This window comes from Gobio gobio, assembly GCF_949357685.1.
Source record: "Gobio gobio genome assembly, chromosome: 17".
NCBI lineage: Eukaryota > Metazoa > Chordata > Actinopteri > Cypriniformes > Gobionidae > Gobio > Gobio gobio.
The window spans coordinates 7165688-7184669 of NC_137110.1; the positions used below are offsets into that span (position 1 = coordinate 7165688).

At 37.9% G+C, this 18982-nt stretch overlaps 1 protein-coding gene across 8 annotated transcripts in view; it reads left to right on the forward strand.

Moving 5' to 3' along the window:
* Positions 1 to 13555, forward strand: part of raly (RALY heterogeneous nuclear ribonucleoprotein) — a 114740-nt gene extending 101185 nt beyond the window's left edge. For 5 of the 8 annotated variants that reach the window (XM_079840241.1, XM_079840240.1, XM_079840243.1 and 2 more), the window contains 5 exons: positions 4050 to 4207; positions 4655 to 4768; positions 8537 to 8667; positions 8895 to 8939; positions 12962 to 13555. In XM_079840241.1, coding sequence (XP_079696367.1) covers positions 4050 to 4207; positions 4655 to 4768; positions 8537 to 8667; positions 8895 to 8936 — 445 coding nt within the window. In that variant the 3' untranslated portion in view covers positions 8937 to 8939; positions 12962 to 13555. Of the gene's footprint in view, positions 1 to 4049; positions 4208 to 4654; positions 4769 to 8536; positions 8668 to 8894; positions 9083 to 12961 lie in introns of all 8 variants that reach the window. The other 3 variants (XR_013818266.1, XR_013818267.1, XR_013818265.1) reach the window with 2 other exon arrangements.
* The last annotated feature ends 5427 nt before the right edge of the window (positions 13556 to 18982 follow it).

Genomic DNA, 18982 nt, shown 5'->3' on the forward strand with positions numbered 1-18982 from the left:
ATGGACATTTTCTAAGAATAAAATTAGTAAAATGGGTAATTGTTGATTTGTATAATATTTGAAAGCCATCGTTGACAGAGAATATGCAATGTTCTGTTTTGTCATTTACATATAATTTATTTTAAATAAACATCAAAAATATCTTGACATGATATCAGCTGCTTCTGACTGTTATATAAAATAGACATGATTTTGTGATGTGCATTAATTGCCACACTAAATTAATATTTTTTTCAGGATTATTTAATGAATATAAAGTTCAAAAGAACACCATTTATCTGAAATATGAAGCTTTTGCAACATTATAACTGTCTATACTGTTACTTGAGCAATTGAATGCATCCTTGCTGAATAAATGTATTAATTTCTTTAAGCCCCCCCCCCCCCCCCCCCCCCCAACAAAAAAAGTTCTTACAGACCCAAAACTTTTGAACGATTATACAATGTTACAAAAATCTTTTGAACTTTCTATTCATCAAAGAATCCTAAAAAAGAGCAGCAAATCCTCATATTAGAATGATTTCTGAAGGATGATGTGTCTGAAGACTGAAGGAATGATGCTGAAAATTCAGCTTGATCACAGGAATAAATTACATTTTAAAATATATTCAAATAGAAAACCGTTATTTTACATTTGAATAATATTTCACAATATTACAGTTTTTTTTTGTATTTTTAATAACATAAATGCAGCTTTGGTGAGCAGAAGAGACTTCTTTAAAAACATTTAAAAAATCTTAATGATGACCAAACGTTTGACTGGTAGTGTACATGTTGTCACTTCTTCTTGAGTCTCTCCATCATTGAACGTAAAAGGCTGAACTGTTTCTGATCTTTGCAGTGTGTGTGTGTCGGAGCTGCTAACACAAGCTCTTGAAGCTCCGCCCCTTCTAGAAAGGGGGCCGGGAGCAGCAATTCATTTGCATTTAAAGGGACATACACCGAAAAGCACGTTTTTGCTCACCCTCAAATAGTGACAAATTTAACATGCTATATAAATTATCTGTGAGGTCTTTTGAGCTAAAACTTCACATACACACCCTAGGGACATCAGAGACCTTTACATATTGTAAAATTATACTTAATTGGACCCCTTTAAGACCAATCTGTGCATCCCTAGTATACAGTATACTGTTTGAGCTGAGGTGTAAAGAGTACCTGAAAACCATACTTGAGTAAATGTACAGATACCTTACAGTGAAAAGTTACGACAAGTCACCAATTCCAATAAGACTTGAGTAAAAGTCTTAGGTCCGGTTTCACAGACAGGGCTTAGATTAAGCCAGGATTGGGCCTTAGTTCAATTAGGACATTGAAGCTTTTATGAACATGCCTTAGAAAAAATTACTGGTGTACATCTTGAGACAAAACACTGGCAGTGACATATTTTTAGATAGGGTGACTTCAAGTTGAATGGGACACTTTTTCCCAGTCATCTCAATGGCAAAAAGTGTCCCAATCAACCTGAATTCACCCTATTTTAGTGCAAGTTGCTTTCAGTAAAAATAGCTCAAACATGCATTTTAGTCTGGGACTAGGCTTAAGCCTTGTCTGTGAAACCGGGAGAAAGACTAGTTGCACTGGACGGCCGGTTTCAGCTGCAGTCATGTTGTCATCTAATTTATGAAACATCTGCAATTTACAACTACCTACTAATGCACTCGCATTCGCGTAAAGTAGTCCTAACGCACAATATAGTACCTTCAATGCCCTGTAGATGGCGATAGCACTAATCTTGTAGCAGATATAAACAGCTGCAGAAACAGTAAGGTGGCAAGAGTAATTGCATTCCTCGTCATCACAAATGTATTGAAGTAAAGAGTACATATAGGCTACTTATTCACAAATAAGTAGAGAGTAAAAGTTGCTAATATCTTTGATACTCTGTGAAACTACAAAGTAGCCAATAGCTAATGACTTCTTGATTGATTGAGTGAAAAAGCACTTTTTGCTCATGCTGAAATAGACTGACCTGAACTCATAACTCAGGAGTCAGGCTTTATGTGGAGCCATTTTTAGTGCAGTAACCCAGCAGTGACTTATAATGAAGTCAAGCACAGTGTTTTCTCCCTAGCGTGGCTCTTCCTGTCATAATACATTTCCTCACAACTTGGCTGAATCTAAAGGAACACTCACACACAGCTGTAAGCTGCAGAAAGAATGACGGAGAAAAAATATGCATTTCACAAGAACTCCCTCCACGACCCGTTAAGCAAACTTTGGCTCGGCGAGCGCTCGGTTGGCCAGCGTCCCTTTTCGGTAGCTATGGAAACCCTGCTGCGAGACTCAGCTGGATGTACTTGTTTGCAGATGTAAGGGATATTGCGACCATATGATGAGCTGACATGTTTATTGATATCTCTCTTGTGATCTCCGCTCCCTGACTTACAGCCGTCTTAGGGCAACACTGACTCCAGTCAATATTTTACAGCAAACGCATCCAATAATTTAGATCTCTAGGATTGCGGATCAGTCAATAAAGCCGCATAGATGGCATGTGGGAGGCCAGCTGGCTGCTTTTAGGTTCCTGTCTGGGCAGCAGACGTTCTTCTCTTTGAAGGAAAAAGTGTCTTCTTCTCTCACGTCATTCTTGCCACATCACCTCCTTCATCGTTGATAGCAATAGGACTGATTTGGGTTCCAAACTATTCACTTTTGGCCTTATTTGGGCTCATTTGACCACAATGACGTACTCTGTCAGTATGCGAGATGTAGCTGTGAGCTCCTCTGAGTCGGGCACATCTCTCCTCCTGTTCATGAATAGTTGATGTATGATGGACGAAAGCAGATCTTCTCTGATCGTAAGATGACTTCAAACACGCTCTGCTTAAAGATCACACATTGCTTTTACTCTCTCCAATACAATTTAAGGGCAAAATTCTGTTTACCAAAAAACATTAATTTACCAAAAGAAAATACCAATTAGTTACTTACATAATTATTCATTAAAAAATATTAATTATGAATAATTACTTTAGTATTATTTATATATTATCATAGTATTTATTCATATTTTGATTTAGCTTTTATTTCATTATATTTATTTTGTTATGTCCTTTTGTCTTTTTTCTTATTTTTATTTAGCTTTATTTTTGTTTCAATTTTAGTAACTTTAGTACTTTAACTTCAACTTAGTTGCAAAATGACCTAACATGTACATAAAATAAAATGATTTTAGCTTTAGTTTTATGATAACAACACTCGATAATACCAGTGCTTTGATAAATGCTATTATAATGAATGATTATGGTATTTGAGTGTAATAATAATAATAATACATTTTATTTGTAGTGCACCTTTCTCAAACTCAAAGCACTACAATATCTACAGAACCAAATAAAATCAAAGCAAAAATACATAATATAAAAAGAAAAAATACACAATAATAAATTATAAATTAAAATCTTGACTAAAAAGATGTGTCTTAAGAAGTTTCTTAAAACAATCCAAAGCTGTAACATTCCTAATAGATGCCGGTAATGAATTCCATAACTTAGGCGCATTGTAGGAAACACACACACACACACACACACACACACACACACACACACACACACACACACACACACACACACACACTTAAATATATATATATAAACACACATACTAAAAATTTATTTTTGGAAATCTTTTTTTTAAAAATGTTTTTATATCTGACATCATAAAAATATGGACAAAAAATTGTAAAAAAAAAATGTTCACTGACCCCCAAAACCTTTTGGATTTGACAAGCTAGGCGCAAAACATGATTTGTCAAATAATACAAATTCCAATGGTGACAGTGTTGAAATAATGCAGCGCTTTGTTGGTGAACTTTAATTATACATATATTGGATTGGCAGTTATATTCTATGAATCTGTCATCAAAAAACTCAAATATGTTGCCCACAAATTGAAAAAATATTGTGGAGAAATTTAGGTTTTTATTTTTTTTAATAACATAAAGTGAAACGTCACAAATACAGCATGAGCCATATGCTCATGGATAGTGGTAGGCTAATGTAGTTGCATGAAGCAGTCAGTTTCTTCATATCTCTCTCTGTCTCCAGACTGTTTGAGTACCGAGGCAGAGTATCACCAGTGCCCAGAGCAGTTCCAGTAAAGCGCCCCCGTGTGGCAGTGCCGGTCGTCCGCAGGGTGAAGTCATTACCTGTCAAGCTCCTGACCAGATCCACTCTCCTTCCCAACAGCTCTGTCAAGCACAAGTGTGAGTACAACTTTGTATTGGTTCTCTTGACGTTTACTGTATTGCTAACCTAAACATATTTTGTTGAATGCTGGAACATCAAAAGATCTTTAAGAGGTAGTTATCATGGTCAGGATTCCAGAAATGTATCTTTATGTATCCATTGCGTGACAACTCAAGATGATCTTCTTCAGAGCCAGTGCACCGAGATGACTTATGGACTAGTTGAACTCTTGAACCGGCCTCTGGCTCATTTGGCCGATTAACATGCCAGGTTTAGGATTTAGGATGTTTCAATATAGCAGCAGAAAAACCTTTTGTCTTGGGCAGTGCTCCATTATAGTTCCAGAACCAAATACCAGTGCATTGCTTTTATTTCTGTTTTTGGTTTTATGGCAATATATAAACATGATTTATTCAACTAAAACACTGTGTTCTCTTGTTAACCTTGTGTGTACGTGTGAACAGTGAAATCTACCGAGCTGCAAGCTATCAAATCAGAACTGACGCAGATCAAGTCCAACATCGACGCGCTGCTGGGACGTCTTGACCAGATCACAGAGGACAAATACTGTGCCGCAGGTGCCATGTCACATGTCATATATCTCCTACACACACACACACACACACACTCACACATGCAACAATGCAATACCATTCAAAGCTTTGGGGTCAGGAAGAAATTTTATTCAAAAGTTATATCAAAAGTGACAGCAAACCTTGCAAACCAAGAAAATTGGATTTCAAATAAATGCTTTTGTAGCCTGGCTCCGCCCTCCTACGTACTTCCGCTCAATTTTAATTTTCCTTCTGTACTCCGTCTGGAATTGCGGTATATTCTCTGGTTTTCTCCGGACAAATTTTAACCAGTCCAATCAGGGAACAGAGGCAGTGGCTGAGAACGATGACGTTGATGTCGTGCGCTAGTTTGAGATGACATACGTCATGACCAAACGTTAGCGATTGGTTATGGCAGATCCAGAGTGGCTCTGGGCAGATTCAATAGTTTTAAACTTCAACAGAGTTCCCGCCTTCAAGGAAGTCAAAGCTTATCAATGGAGAGTGCAAGGCCGTAACCATGTCTTGAACATTGGGGGGGGGCAATTTTTATTTTATTTTTATAAAGCATTAAGAAACAGAACAGTCAACGAAATTCTAGGTCTATCCTTTTGGGACTATTTGCAAAATATTTTTGCATTAATTTGCGTTAAATATATTATTAGTCCCGATATTCTTTGCATTAGTAAATAAATACATAGATCTGCTATTGACTTTTGAATTCCCCAGTGGTCCGGTGGTAGAATTTTTGTAAACCGTGTCGAAGGTTACAGGTTCTAATCCGCTCTCATTTAGTTTGTTCGTTTTTTTTCTTCTTCTTTAAAATCAAAGACGTTCATCAATGATTGTATATTAAGAGCAGGGGCACGTTTGTGTGCATTTTGTGATTTAACCGGAAAGAATATAGTCTCTCTCCGCAACGGCATTAAGCAATAGATTGACGCGCTCGCCGTCTTTGTGTGAAGTCGAGCCAAAAGAGAACGTAAACCCCGCCTACTTTAATTTAATTGGCCATTTCAGTCATTTTGACATTGACGAGCACTGTTAGACCACTGAGGCAAACCAGACTAAAATGTAACTTTTAAACCTTTTTGTCATCCTAACATACAGAACGCTGCATAATGAAGTGCAGCAGAGCAGTGCAAGAATTTCAAATATTGGGGGGGGGACTTGTTCCCCTAAATGTCTATGATGTTTATGTGGTGGAATGGTGGAAATGTACGAGAGTCTGGTAGGACCAGGCTAGTTCTTTTGAAATTTCGATGACAAATATTGACTAAACACATTTCTTTTTATCAATATTTAAAACAGTTGTGCTGCTTCATATTTTTGTGGAAACTGAGAAACATTTTTTCAGGATTCCTTGATGAATAGAAAGTTCAAAAGAACAGCCTTAACTTGAAATATAAATATTTTTAAGATAATGGAGTCTTTGCTGTCTCTTTTAATCAATTTAATGCATCCTTGCTGAATAAAGTGATCCCAAACTTTGAACAGTAATGTGCATTTATACTGTATTATTCTGTAGTGCAGAATCTGTACTAGTGTGGTTGCTTGGTTATAAATCAAGATTGTATTCTATTAGAAACGATTTTCTGCCTGTTATACCTCCCTTTCAGTAATTATTTTGTTGAGAAAAGCTTTCAAAGGGCTTTTTTTAGCCAATGGAAACCACAGCTTGCAGTTTACTCTCCACACAGACACACTCAACAGTGGCCGAATGTAAAGCGCTGACTTGGCAGTGACACACGAGCCTTTCACGGTTCAACACTTTCACGCCTCAGTGGCTCTTATCAAGATTTGCAGATTTGTCCCTCTGTTTCAAATCAACATTCAATTTGACAAGCATTTCCACAGAACGCGACATGCTTCCACGCAACATGCCGCGCCTTTATTTACACATGGCACCCAGCTTCGTTCTCCTGCATCGCCTGTCTATGAATGGTTATGATGTGGCTAATGGCTTGTGGCTAATCAATGATGATGTCCCTCTGTGCAGAGCGAAGCACATTTCTGTGTGCGAATGCAAGTGTGGCTGACTGTTGAGGATGAGACGGTTTAAAAGCCCCCGTGAGGGAGGAACGTCGACTAGCACTTACTCTGGGATCCACATAACTTTTCAACTGGGCTGATGTGTAAATTTAAGCACGCTCCAAGTTTTTCTTTACTTTGGCAACTGTAAAACATTTTTTTTTTACATGTCTGCTCTTGAAATGTGTCCCTACAGAGGTGTCTTGGTTGTTTAAATGATGTGAGAATTTGGATGGTGTTTCTCCATGACGGAGAGAACAAATAATCCCCAATGCATACTGACAAAGACGCTGTGTAAGCAAGGCAAATACTAGAGACACTTCATTAAAACAGCTGAAATCACTTACAGCATCTCATACAGCCGTCATTTCACCGTCTCGGTTAACTATAGACCCGTTGTAGTCCGGCTGAGTAACCCTCCTCAAGCCAAGATAACCTTGAATTTGGTTACATGTCGTTTTTGCCAAAATAACTTGCGAGATGTGTGATATTCCATCATGGAAGCAAAGTCAACAGTGATTACGAGGTGTTTGGTTTCATTTCTTTGACATGTTCATGTTCTAGTCTATTCTTGGGCTATGGTTAGACATCTACTATTTTCACTGACAGCCCAAATTTTGCCTTGTTTTAGCGCAGACATCCGGGACGGCTATTAGATGTCTTTTAAACGCAAAATTGCTTGCTGGGAAAGTCTACTGTTAACTGATTCTAAGGCCTCTAAATGATCAACATGACCAAAACTTATCTGAACAAGCTTTTGTACAAAATCTTTTGAAGGTGAAGAAAACAACTCCCATGATTCGGCTACGATTCATCAAGCTACGTCTTTGTTTTGAATAAGTGAACTCTAGTAGCGAAAATGACTTATTGTGCCTTTAAATATCCATGCATCCTTTTTTCAAATCACGATAACCCTGTACAATAAGGTTCATTAGTTAACTACATTAGTTAACACTAACTAATAATGAACTGCACTTATAAAGCATTTATTTATCTTTGTTAATGTTAATTTCGATATTTACTAATACTTTGTCAAAATCTTGTTAGCATTAGTTAATGCACTGTGAACTAACATGAACAAACCATGAACAGCTGGATTTTTATTAACTAACGTTAACGAAGATGAACTAATGCTGAACAGAGGTGTTGTTCATGGTTAGTTCATGTTAAAGAATACAATCTTATTGTAAAGAGTTACCCAAATCACGTTAAAATGTAAGTATCAAATATGATACATCAGGCTTTTAAGGAATGTTAATTTTTGATTACTCTCAATCGTCATTGTAGTACATTGCATTATATGTTTTAAAACTACCGAGATTTGATCACAAGACTAAGCATTTCATAACATATTCATCTGACTTTTAATGTAAGTAAATTGCTATACTGATCTCATTGATTTACATTACAAGCTAGCAGAATTTCATCTTGCTTTTTGACTATATAATTATCAGCAAATTTCTTTCCTTCTCAAGCTCCATATTCTCACTACATCGTACTATATGAGTCATAAACGCCTGATGTATCAAAATATAATACTCAACTAAGAACATCAATCAAGATTCAAAAAGCAGTTCCATTTAGAAAATGGATTCGATTTTTCAAACTTTTTTCATATATTGGGCATTACAGGGTTTAAAAGCCTGATTACAGCACCAGTTATATAAAAATACACACTTTCCCATATACATCTGGATAAATTGCCAACTTAATTATGGGTGTTGTGTATATAAATGAGTGCAAACGTTCCTCTGTGTGCAGAGTTGCAGAAGGCAGAGGAAATGAAGAACGAACTGTCTCAGGACGAATCAGGCTCAGAGTCAGAGGATCTGCAGCACAGCGATGTCGAGGACGGCGAGGACCACACACACGAGGAGTGTGACGAAGACATGGTAAGAGAGATGTATGGATAGAGGGAGGAAGACATTTATATGGGGAATAGAAGCGATATTGTTCATGAGACGAGAGACTATAAGAAGAGGAGAGTGTGCTTAAAAAACAGTGGAAACAATGGAGACGTATATCAGTTGATAAATCATCAAACGCTCACCCATTGTATCAAATGAATGTTAAAGTTAACAGTCTACTAAAAATGATTTCTTATCTCTCCTCTCTTCAGGAAAACAATCACATATCTGAAATGGATCCCATTCTTCAATAAAAGGCAAGAAAAACTCCGGGACAGTGGATTCTTGGATCACAGTGATAATTCAAACCATGAGATGTTTTACAAGTTTCCAAGCTTGAGTTTGAAGATCTAACCAAGATTGTTCTTCATGCAGAAAGCAGATTGTAAAAAAGAAGTTAGTGAGTACAAACCACTAAATCTGGTTTCATGGGGTAATTTGATGTCCCTAAAGATCCATTAAGCATGACAGCAGGAAATTATTAGGGTTTCATTTCTAACGAAGAGTTGGCTTTTCAAGTTAAACATCTCCCGAATAACAAGTATTATTGTGAAATATTAAAATGACTGTTTTCTAATATATATTAAATGTAATTTATTCCTTTGATAGCAAAGCTGTATTTTCAGCATCATTACTCCAGTCTTCAGTTTCATAACAATCATTCTAATGTGCTGATTTGTTCAGGAAACAAACAACAGTTGAAACTATTTTTGTGGAAACCATAATGCATTTTTTCAGGATTATTTGATAAATAGAATGATCCAATAATGAAACGAATTAAATTAATGTTTTTATCCAAACTGAATAAAAGTATTAACTTCTTTTAAAGAAAAAAACGTATTGACCCCAAACCTTTGAACAATAGAAAAAATAAATGGGGGGAAAGTTGATGAGACACTTTTATTTAAAATAATTAATTTAGGACCCATTTTAAAAGTAAAACTGAATTCACTGGATAATCTTAAAGTGTAAAAACCTCTATATATATATATATATATATATATATATATATATATATATATATATATATATATATATATATATATATATATATATATATATATATATATATATATATATATATATATATATATATATATTAATTCTCCAGAGGTCAGATATCTCTTGTTTTAGGCAGAAAGAAAACTCCACTTGGTATTTGTCAAGTAAATGAGCTTCGTTCAGACTGGAGTAATTCTGTTAGCGTTGCTTTATCAGGTCCGTCTTTGGTGGTCTGAGCGAGCTTCTCATACTTGCTCGGATACAGCGCCATCAGCGTCTGTGACCTTTGAGCAAAAAGTTTATCAAAATGAAGGGAGTTATTCTTACTGATCTGTTTTCAAGGTGTAGCGGCTCAACTTCTGTTTCGGTATAAATATTGCCATATGTTTGGCTACATAAACGCACCGGACAGTGTGGAATCTGATGGTGGCTTCCACCTGATCCTTCTGTGTGTTGTTTGTGGATCACCGCTCTGTTTGTCTGACTAATGTCCGTGACCACAATCTTATTGCCACCAGTAACGCAGCTTCCGCCCTCCTCTTATTCTAACAACTGCAGTTGCCCTGAAAGGCCAAATCAAAGTTACCATCACATTGAGCACAAATTAGCAATTGGTCACGCTTCCCTCTATGAAATGATCTGCATTAGGAGCCTTTCAGAGGTCGTTTATGTTGGCTGGGGTTGAATCTCACAAAAAAAAACACCCAAGTAATATTTTACCCCAGAATGAAAACAAGAAAGTAAGAGGTGATATTGCCTAATGTTCTTCAGAAAAATCCTCCAGGTCCTGCACATTCTTCAGTTTACCAGCATCTTTTGCATATTTGAACCCCCTCCAGCAGGGACTGTATGATTTCGAGATCCATACGATGCATTAAAGGGTTAGTTCACCCAAAAATGAAAATTCTGTCATTAATTACTCACCCTCATGTCGTTCGACACCCGTAAGACCTCCGTTCATATTCGGAACACAAATGAAGATATTTTTGTTGAAAGCTGATGCTGAGAAAGGCTTCAGACAGGCCTCCATTGGCATTCAGTACATTTACACTCCCAAGACCCATAAAAGGCACTTAAAACGTCATTACAAAGTCCATCTCACCACAGTGGCTCTACAATAATTTTACGATGTGACAACAATAGTTTTTGTGCACAAAAAAAAAATCAAAATAACACCTTTATCCAACTTGTTCTTGTCTTCCGTGTGTGCCTTCACGACGCATGCGCGAGAATATGACGCAGATCCGGTGTTCAGACACTTGACCCAGAAGCGATTTGTTTACAAGCAGAGGAAGACGCGCGTGTCTAAGCTGTTGAATTCTACATTGATCGTGCTTTAGGTCTCGGCGTAGTTCTCAAAATGGGGTTAAAGTGTGCATTTTGGATTCCCGAATGCTGGATCTGCGTCATATTCTCGCGCATACGTCGTGGAGGCACACACGGAAGACAAGAACAAGTTGGATAAAGGTTGTTTTGATTTTTTTTTGCACACAAAAACTATTGTCGTCGCATCGTAAAATTATTGTAGAGTCACTGTGGTGAGATGGACTTTGTAATGACGTTTTAAGTGCCTTTTATGGGTCTTGGGAGTGTAAATGTACTGAATGCCAATGGAGGCCTATCTGAAGCCTTTCTCAGCCATCAGCTTTCAACAAAAATATCTTCATTTGTGTTCCAAAGATGAACGGAGGTCTTACGGGTATCGAATGACATGAGGGTGAGTAATTAATGACAGAATTTTCATTTTTGGGTGAACTAACCCTTTAAGGGCTGGGGTGTGAACATTATTGAACAGGATGAATGTCAATATTTTTCTTATTTTATTTCAATATAATATTCTTTTCATTTAGTACTGCCCTTCGGAAGCAACAGAAGATAACTGCATGTTTCCTGGAAGACAAATTTACCTTGATCTTCAAATTCCAAAAGTTTTCACCCCCCGGCTCTTAATGCATCATGTTTCCTTCTGGAGCATCAGTGAATGTTTCAACCCTCTTTAATAGTTGTGTTTGAAGCACTTAATTGTCCTCAATGTGAAAAAATATCTCAAAATCATACAGTTGCTGCTGGAAAGGGTTGAAATATGCAAACAATGCTGGAAAACTGAAGAATTTTTAGGGCCTGGAGGCGTTTTCTGAAGAACATTGGACAGTTTAACTGCTCAGGACAAACAAGAGACTCAAGAACAACCATCACAAAACAAAAAAACAGCCGTGGATCATCCAGGGAACCACACACAGTGTTAAGAATCAAGGGTTCATAAGCTTTTATGTTGAAAAATATTGTCCAAAAAAAAAAAAATGTTATGAGGTCAAAATGTCCCCATAAAGATGGCAATATCCAAAATCCTTGTCCTTGTGGGGACATTTTTTGGTTCCCATGAGGAAAACAGCTTATATATCATATACATTTTTGGGTAGCACTTTACAATAATGTTTCATTAGTTAACATTAACTAATGTATTAACTAACATAAACTAACCATAAGCAGTACATTTGTTACGGTGTTTGTTAATCTTTGTTAACGTTAGTTAATAAAAATCCAGCTGTTCATGGTTTGTTCATGTTAGTTCACAGTGCATGAACTAATGCTAACAAGATTTCAATAATGCATTAGTAAATGTTGAAATGAACAAAGATTAATAAATGCTTTATAACTAATGAACCTTATTGTAAAGTGTTAAAAATGCAGAAAGTTTTGTGTGATGGGTAGGTTTAGCGTCAGGGGATAGAATGTACTGTTTGTACAGTATAAAAATCATTATTTCTATGGAAAGTCCCCATAAACCGCGTGTGTGTGTGGAGACGGCACGGCTTTGAGGTTCAGTAAATGCAGGATCAGTGAGTGCATAAGCAAACTAATACATCTTGAAAGTCAGATAACACTGGTTCTGGATCATTGAAAATTTCAGGTTAGCTGTTTTGAAAATCTCTCAATCGATTTCACACTCTCTGAATGGTAATTGGTGCAACAAACGGTTTTCAAGACTTTCAAAAGACCATTTAGGCTATAAGTTTAACTTGCTATATTGATTTCTGAGTGTGCTTTTTACGTTTGCTGTCTAAGTTGTCCTATAACGTCAGCAGAACATGCTTTAATATTCGTTTTTTAGCTTTAAAGGCGATTGAGAAAGAATAAAACCACATGAGAGAATTGACTGAGATCCAGCCAGCTCTTTTTATTTTGGCTCTCCTCCTTTGCGTGTCTCTTGACGTAGCTGTTTTTCCTCCACTAGCACATCTTAATGCTTGTCTTCCTTTTCTTGTATTTATTACAGCAGGGAGTTGGAAAACACTGTCGACTGGAAACTTTTTTAATACCACAGACTCAGCGGGAAGACACTGAAACCAACAGGCGCCGTCAAACTCCAGCATCAGCTGTCAATGAGACGGACAGCTAAACTAGCTGTTTGGTAGGAGGGAGATGGGGATGACGTCCCCTAAACCAGGAATCCATCACAAAAGAGGCCACAGTTCCTGAGAGCAACAACACCACACACGCGACAACAAAAAGGGGATCAATTTCACAGACATTCTGCATTCATGCCCCCCCCCCCAAAAAAAAAAACAATTAACATGCATTTGTTTTTCTATACATTCGGGCGCCTCGTATGTAAATACCCTCATCCTATTTCTGTCCTCCCTTCTTTCCTGTCTGTTTGTGCTTTTCGTTTTATTTATATGCCAGTCGGAATCAGGAAAGGTTGGCTATTTTTAATTACATGTGCATATTTCTTCTGCTTGCACTTTCGAGACTGCAAGAGATATTTACAGATGTAAATAAACTATGATGACTTGTGAAACACCTGTTTAAATGAGTGCGGATGCACAGACTAATCCTCCACACCTTGTCTAATATAATCTTTACCTTCAAGACAAGAGATTTATTCACACTCTGTTAGATTTGCCGCTAAGAGGATTAGAGAAGTAGCTTCTACTACTTGAGCACAACTCACTTTGAGGTCTGGATGGGAGAGAAATTCGGTAGGAAAAAAATCTGTAGTAAGGATGTATGATGTACACTCACCTAAAGGATTATTAGGAACGCATACTAATACTGTGTTTGACCCCCTTTCGCCTTCAGAACTGCCTTAATTCTACGTGGCATTGATTCAACAAGGTGCTGAAAGCATTCTTTAGAAATGTTGGCCCATATTGATAGGATAGCATCTTGCAGTTGATGGAGATTTGTGGGATGCACATCCAGGGCACGAAGCTCCCGTTCCACCACATCCCAAAGATGCTCTATTGGGTTGAGATCTGGTGACTGTGGGGGCCATTTTAGTCCAGTGAACTCATTGTCATGTTCAAGAAACCAATTTGAAATTATTCAGGCTTTGTGTCATGGTGCATTATCCTGCTGGAAGTGGCCATCAGAGGATGCCTAAAGTGTGCCAAGAAAACATCCCCCACACCATTACACCACCACCAGCAGCCTGCACAGTGGTAACAAGGAATGATGGATCCATGTTCTCATTCTGTTTACGCCAAATTCTGACTCTACCATCTGAATGTCTCAACAGAAATCGAGACTCATCAGACCAGGCAACATTTTTCCAGTCTTCAACTGTCCAATTTTGGTGAGCTCGTGCAAATTGTAGTCTCTTTTTCCTATTTGTAGTGGAGATGAGTGGTACCCGGTGGGGTCTTCTGCTGTTGTAGCCCATCCGCCTCAAGGTTGTGCGTGTTGTGGCTTCACAAATGCTTTGCTGCATACCTCGGTTGTAACGAGTGGTTATTTCAGTCAAAGTTGCTCTTCTATCAGCTTGAATCAGTCGGCCCATTCTCCTCTGACCTCTAGCATCAACAAGGCATTTTTGCCCACAGGACTGCCGCATACTGGATGTTTTTCCCTTTTCACACCATTCTTTGTAAACCCTAGAAATGGTTGTGCGTGAAAATCCCAGTAACTGAGCAGATTGTGAAATACTCAGACCGGCCCGTCTGGCACCAACAACCATGCCACGCTCAAAATTGCTTAAATCACCTTTCTTTCCCATTCTGACATTCAGTTTGGAGTTCAGGAGATTGTCTTGACCAGGACCACACCCCTAAATGCATTGAAGCAACTGCCATGTGATTGGTTGATTAGATAATTGCATTAATGAGAAATTGAACAGGTGTTCCTAATAATCCTTTAGGTGAGTGTATATTGCAATCTTACAGCCATAAGCCGTGATCACTGAGGTCCAAAAAGTTTAGAGACAAAAACACAACTGCCTTGTTTGAAAGATTAGATCCAGTGGACGCTGTCGATACGGGTTGTGAAGTGTAACTTTCTTCAGGCTATCGTCTAAAGGCATAATGGAGTATAATTCGTCCATGCATGTTTTTTTTTTATTGTGCAGCCCACATTTTAAAACCAATTAATAGAACCATAGAACATGTCCCAGCACTATATATTTTCTTTTTCAATCAACTGTTACACTCGGATGCGTGCTACTTCGCTACTTCCGCTTCATCGTGATTTTATTCGCAGTTGGAGGATTTTCTCGAGTTAAGTCCGATTCTGCTAGAAAAGATATAGCATACCAAGACCGGACGGTCTGAAGGCAGGCCTGACCCGAGTTTGGTGTTTGGAGCTTGAAAACTCTAGGAGATATGTTTAAAAAATGTAGTCTTAGAATAATAAGAAGCTTAAATAGAAAATGTAATAGTAGATAATGATTTTAAATAATAGATTTAAAGATATGACAACAAATACCAGTCTTGAGCTTTGACTTTCAAGCCCCGCCCTCTATTCAATATTAATTTCACTCTGAAACACGACGCGCTTTCCAGTTCACAGACTTAAAAAACTAGCCATTAGCATTCCCATTGATCTCAGTAGCAGTAGCACTGGCTGTAAATTCTAACCTGCACAGTCCAGTTGAGCAGTTTCCTGCGATAGCAGTAATGGTTTTCCTTAACCGGACGATCAAATCCACGAAAAATCCCATAAACTTTCGATGACCATGTTAAAACTTTTTTGTAATAAGATGTGTGTACTTAAGCTAACGACTATCCTAGGACAACAATGTGCTAAATCATGCTAACACAATCTGCTAAGTCATGATAGCAATGTGGTAAAACATGTTAGCAATATGTTTAAACATGCTAGCAAGGTGCTAAGTCATGCTAACAACTTGCTGAAACATAGCAATAGATGCCACATTTGATCGTTTCAGACACGTCGGTGCGCTCGCCATCTTGGAACGGTCAGTGTGTCGTCAGTCACAGTAAGACTCAATGATGCCACATTGCGCAGCTTCTGGTTGTGAAACCGCCGAGATTTAAATTCCCGAAGAAATGGGATAACCTTTCACAGGTGAGAATGTGTTGGTTTGTGTTTTTATATGTAGTAACTCAATACTACATGTTTTTACTTTGGTAAGTTTTTAATGTTGTGTTAGCTGACGCCTTTGTCTTTTATCGTGTTAGTTTAGCAAAATCATCAGCTGAAGTCTATTTCATATATAGATATTCATACATGCGTCTCTAACTACTGAGACGCATGTATGAATGCAGACACTCGGTCAACTTGCTCTCGGATGTTCCCACTTCACAAACTGGTGTAGTCATAGATACACATAATAAAGGCCTTTATTATGTATATCTTCTCTGGGTGTAGTCATAGTATACAACATACATAATAAAGACTAGATGTCTCGCACCCGGCGGCCATCTTGTCACAGTCAGCTCGCCCACTCATAACATTGTTTTAATGGTGCATGTACTTTTTAAATAACCATAACTTGCTCAATTTTCTACCGATTTTCAAACTGTTTGGTTTGTTATAAACGTCATAGATGTAGTTATGACACTGCATACTTATGAATAATTATTATTACATACTTATGAATTAATTATTACACACATCCAGAATTATAGGCACGTTAATAACGTTTGTAAAAAACCAAACCATTTGTAAATCCGTCAAGATTTCAGCGAGATTAGAGTATTTGTGTTTGTGGGACCTGATGTAAGGTGAGTGATCTGCACGGAGCCCGCCAGAAAGCTTGCCTGTGATAAGATGGCCGCCGGTGATGACATCTAGCCTTTATTATGTATATCTATGGGTGTAGTGACAAATTGGGGCTCCTTTAGGACCCAAAGGTTCAAATAGCTTTTGATAGGAACTCTCTTTAGCGCCGGATTACAATTCCTACAAAATCATGTTATGATAAATGCAGTTTCAGTTTCGGTTGCGTGCGTGCGTGTGTGTGTGCACTTGGATGGGTTAAATGCAGAGCACAAATTCCAAGTATGGGTCACCATACTTGGCCACACGTCACTTCACTCACTCACTTCACTTTTAATGTAATTACATGTTAAATGTCCAAATATTTCAGTTAAAACTAATTAATGATGTTAGACATTCTTTTTTTATTTATGATGATGATGATAACTTTTCTAAAGATCCTCAAGAATCTAACAAACATGCCTGCTTTTCAGGGGAGGTTAAAGGTCATAACTTCAAGTCAGTATAAAAATGAAGGTCTGGTTTGAGAACTAAAAGTTAGATTGACTGATCCCTTTGGTAACTCCTAGTTGGTCAGACTAGTTCTTAAAGGAACATTTCACGCCCCAAAAAAAGGAAAATTCTGTCATAATTTACTCATGCACATCGTTCCAAACCGATTTTCTTCTGTGGAACGGTAAGGTAACGGTAAATTACCATTTTTAGGTAAGCTACCCCTTTAATGGCTATGCATGCAACTGGCTTCAGAATTTAGAGAAGAAAAAAATCTGTTAAATTAATAAGTAGTTATATAAGGATATATGCGAGTGGTTAGGATTCAGGACCGTGATTTACAGTAGGCTATCTGATGTCCAAGGACGCCCCCATATTTAAAGATAATGACATGATGCAAAGAAATAAAGCAATCCGTTTAAGGCGTTAAGCATGTCAAACTGAAACATGTGGCAACATATAAACGGCTAAACTCCGCTAAAACGTTTTGGCGTCAGCTATGGAGATGAGTTCAGTTTTAGATGCACAAAACTCCAGGCGGACTTACTTTTATTGCACTCCAACACGTTTCCTCCCATGCAGCAGAGACGGCCATGTCCGGGTCAGTCAAGAAACCATGCTCATTATTCATCCCTGTCACCTTGTGTTGTGAGCGATGTCTGATGTTAACCAGTCTAGTGCCTGGAGCTGGTAATGCCTTTAATCATGGCCAGAGCACAAAATTATGCTGTATGGATTGGATTGAACTACTTTAACATGCAAAATAAAATTGAAAATAGCCAGGTCAAAAACACATGCCAATTAATACAGAACTTGCATTAGGAAGCTTGGGCTACATTTTCAGTGCCAATAGTCCGTGCCATGAGCTTTTTGTAAAGGAACATAAGAAAAGGGCCTTCGCACTACATCCTTCAATAAATTTGATGTGGTGCAAAAAATGGATCTGTCCAGACTGTGCACACTGAGGAGGGTCATGTTTCATATTTACTTTTGCTCCAGGATGACTGACTGACACATCAAACACTTATTCAGCTGTCACACCGAGTGGTCACATAAACAATTATGTTGGTTTACAAAAAGAGGCCCACTGTGACTGCACTGAGGGCGTTTGGGTTAGAGTATCGCATGTATAGGAATAGTGGAATGCTGGGTGTCGGAATAACATTCCTTGATTTATGTCAGTGGGATTTTGAGGGTCTTGGGAGCTGAAACCGGCGCGGACTGGTGGATTCATTTGGACAGAAGAACAGGCTACAGCTACACAACTTTCTTAAAAGGGCCAAATTTACATCACATTTTTCAGTGTAATTATTATCAGTTCTGGGCAATTTCATTTCAAGTATACAGCGTCCAAAATACTAGGGCTAGGTAAAAAATATATAATTTTTACGGTTTTAATCGCTTCTCATTTTTACGAACCAATATGAATTCTTAAAGGAATACGCCACTTTTTTTTTTTCTCAACTCCCCTAGAGTTGAACAGTTGAGTTTTACCATTTTCGAATCCATTCAGCCGATCTCCGGGTCTGGCGGTAGCACTTTTAGCATAGCTTAGCATAGATCATTGAATCTGATTAGACCGTTAGCATCTCGCTCAAAATAAATGACCAAAGAGTTTCGAAATGTTTTATTATTTAAAACTTGACTCCTCTGTAGTTACAACATGTACTAAGACTGACGGAAAATAAAAAAGTTGCGATTTTCTAGACCGATATGGCTAGGAACTATACTCTAATTCCTGCGTAATAATCAAAGAACTTTGCTCCCGTACCGTGAGTGCAGCGGCGCAATGATATTACACAGCGCCTGAAAATAGTCCCCGGCACGCTCCCTGTGTAAAGCCACA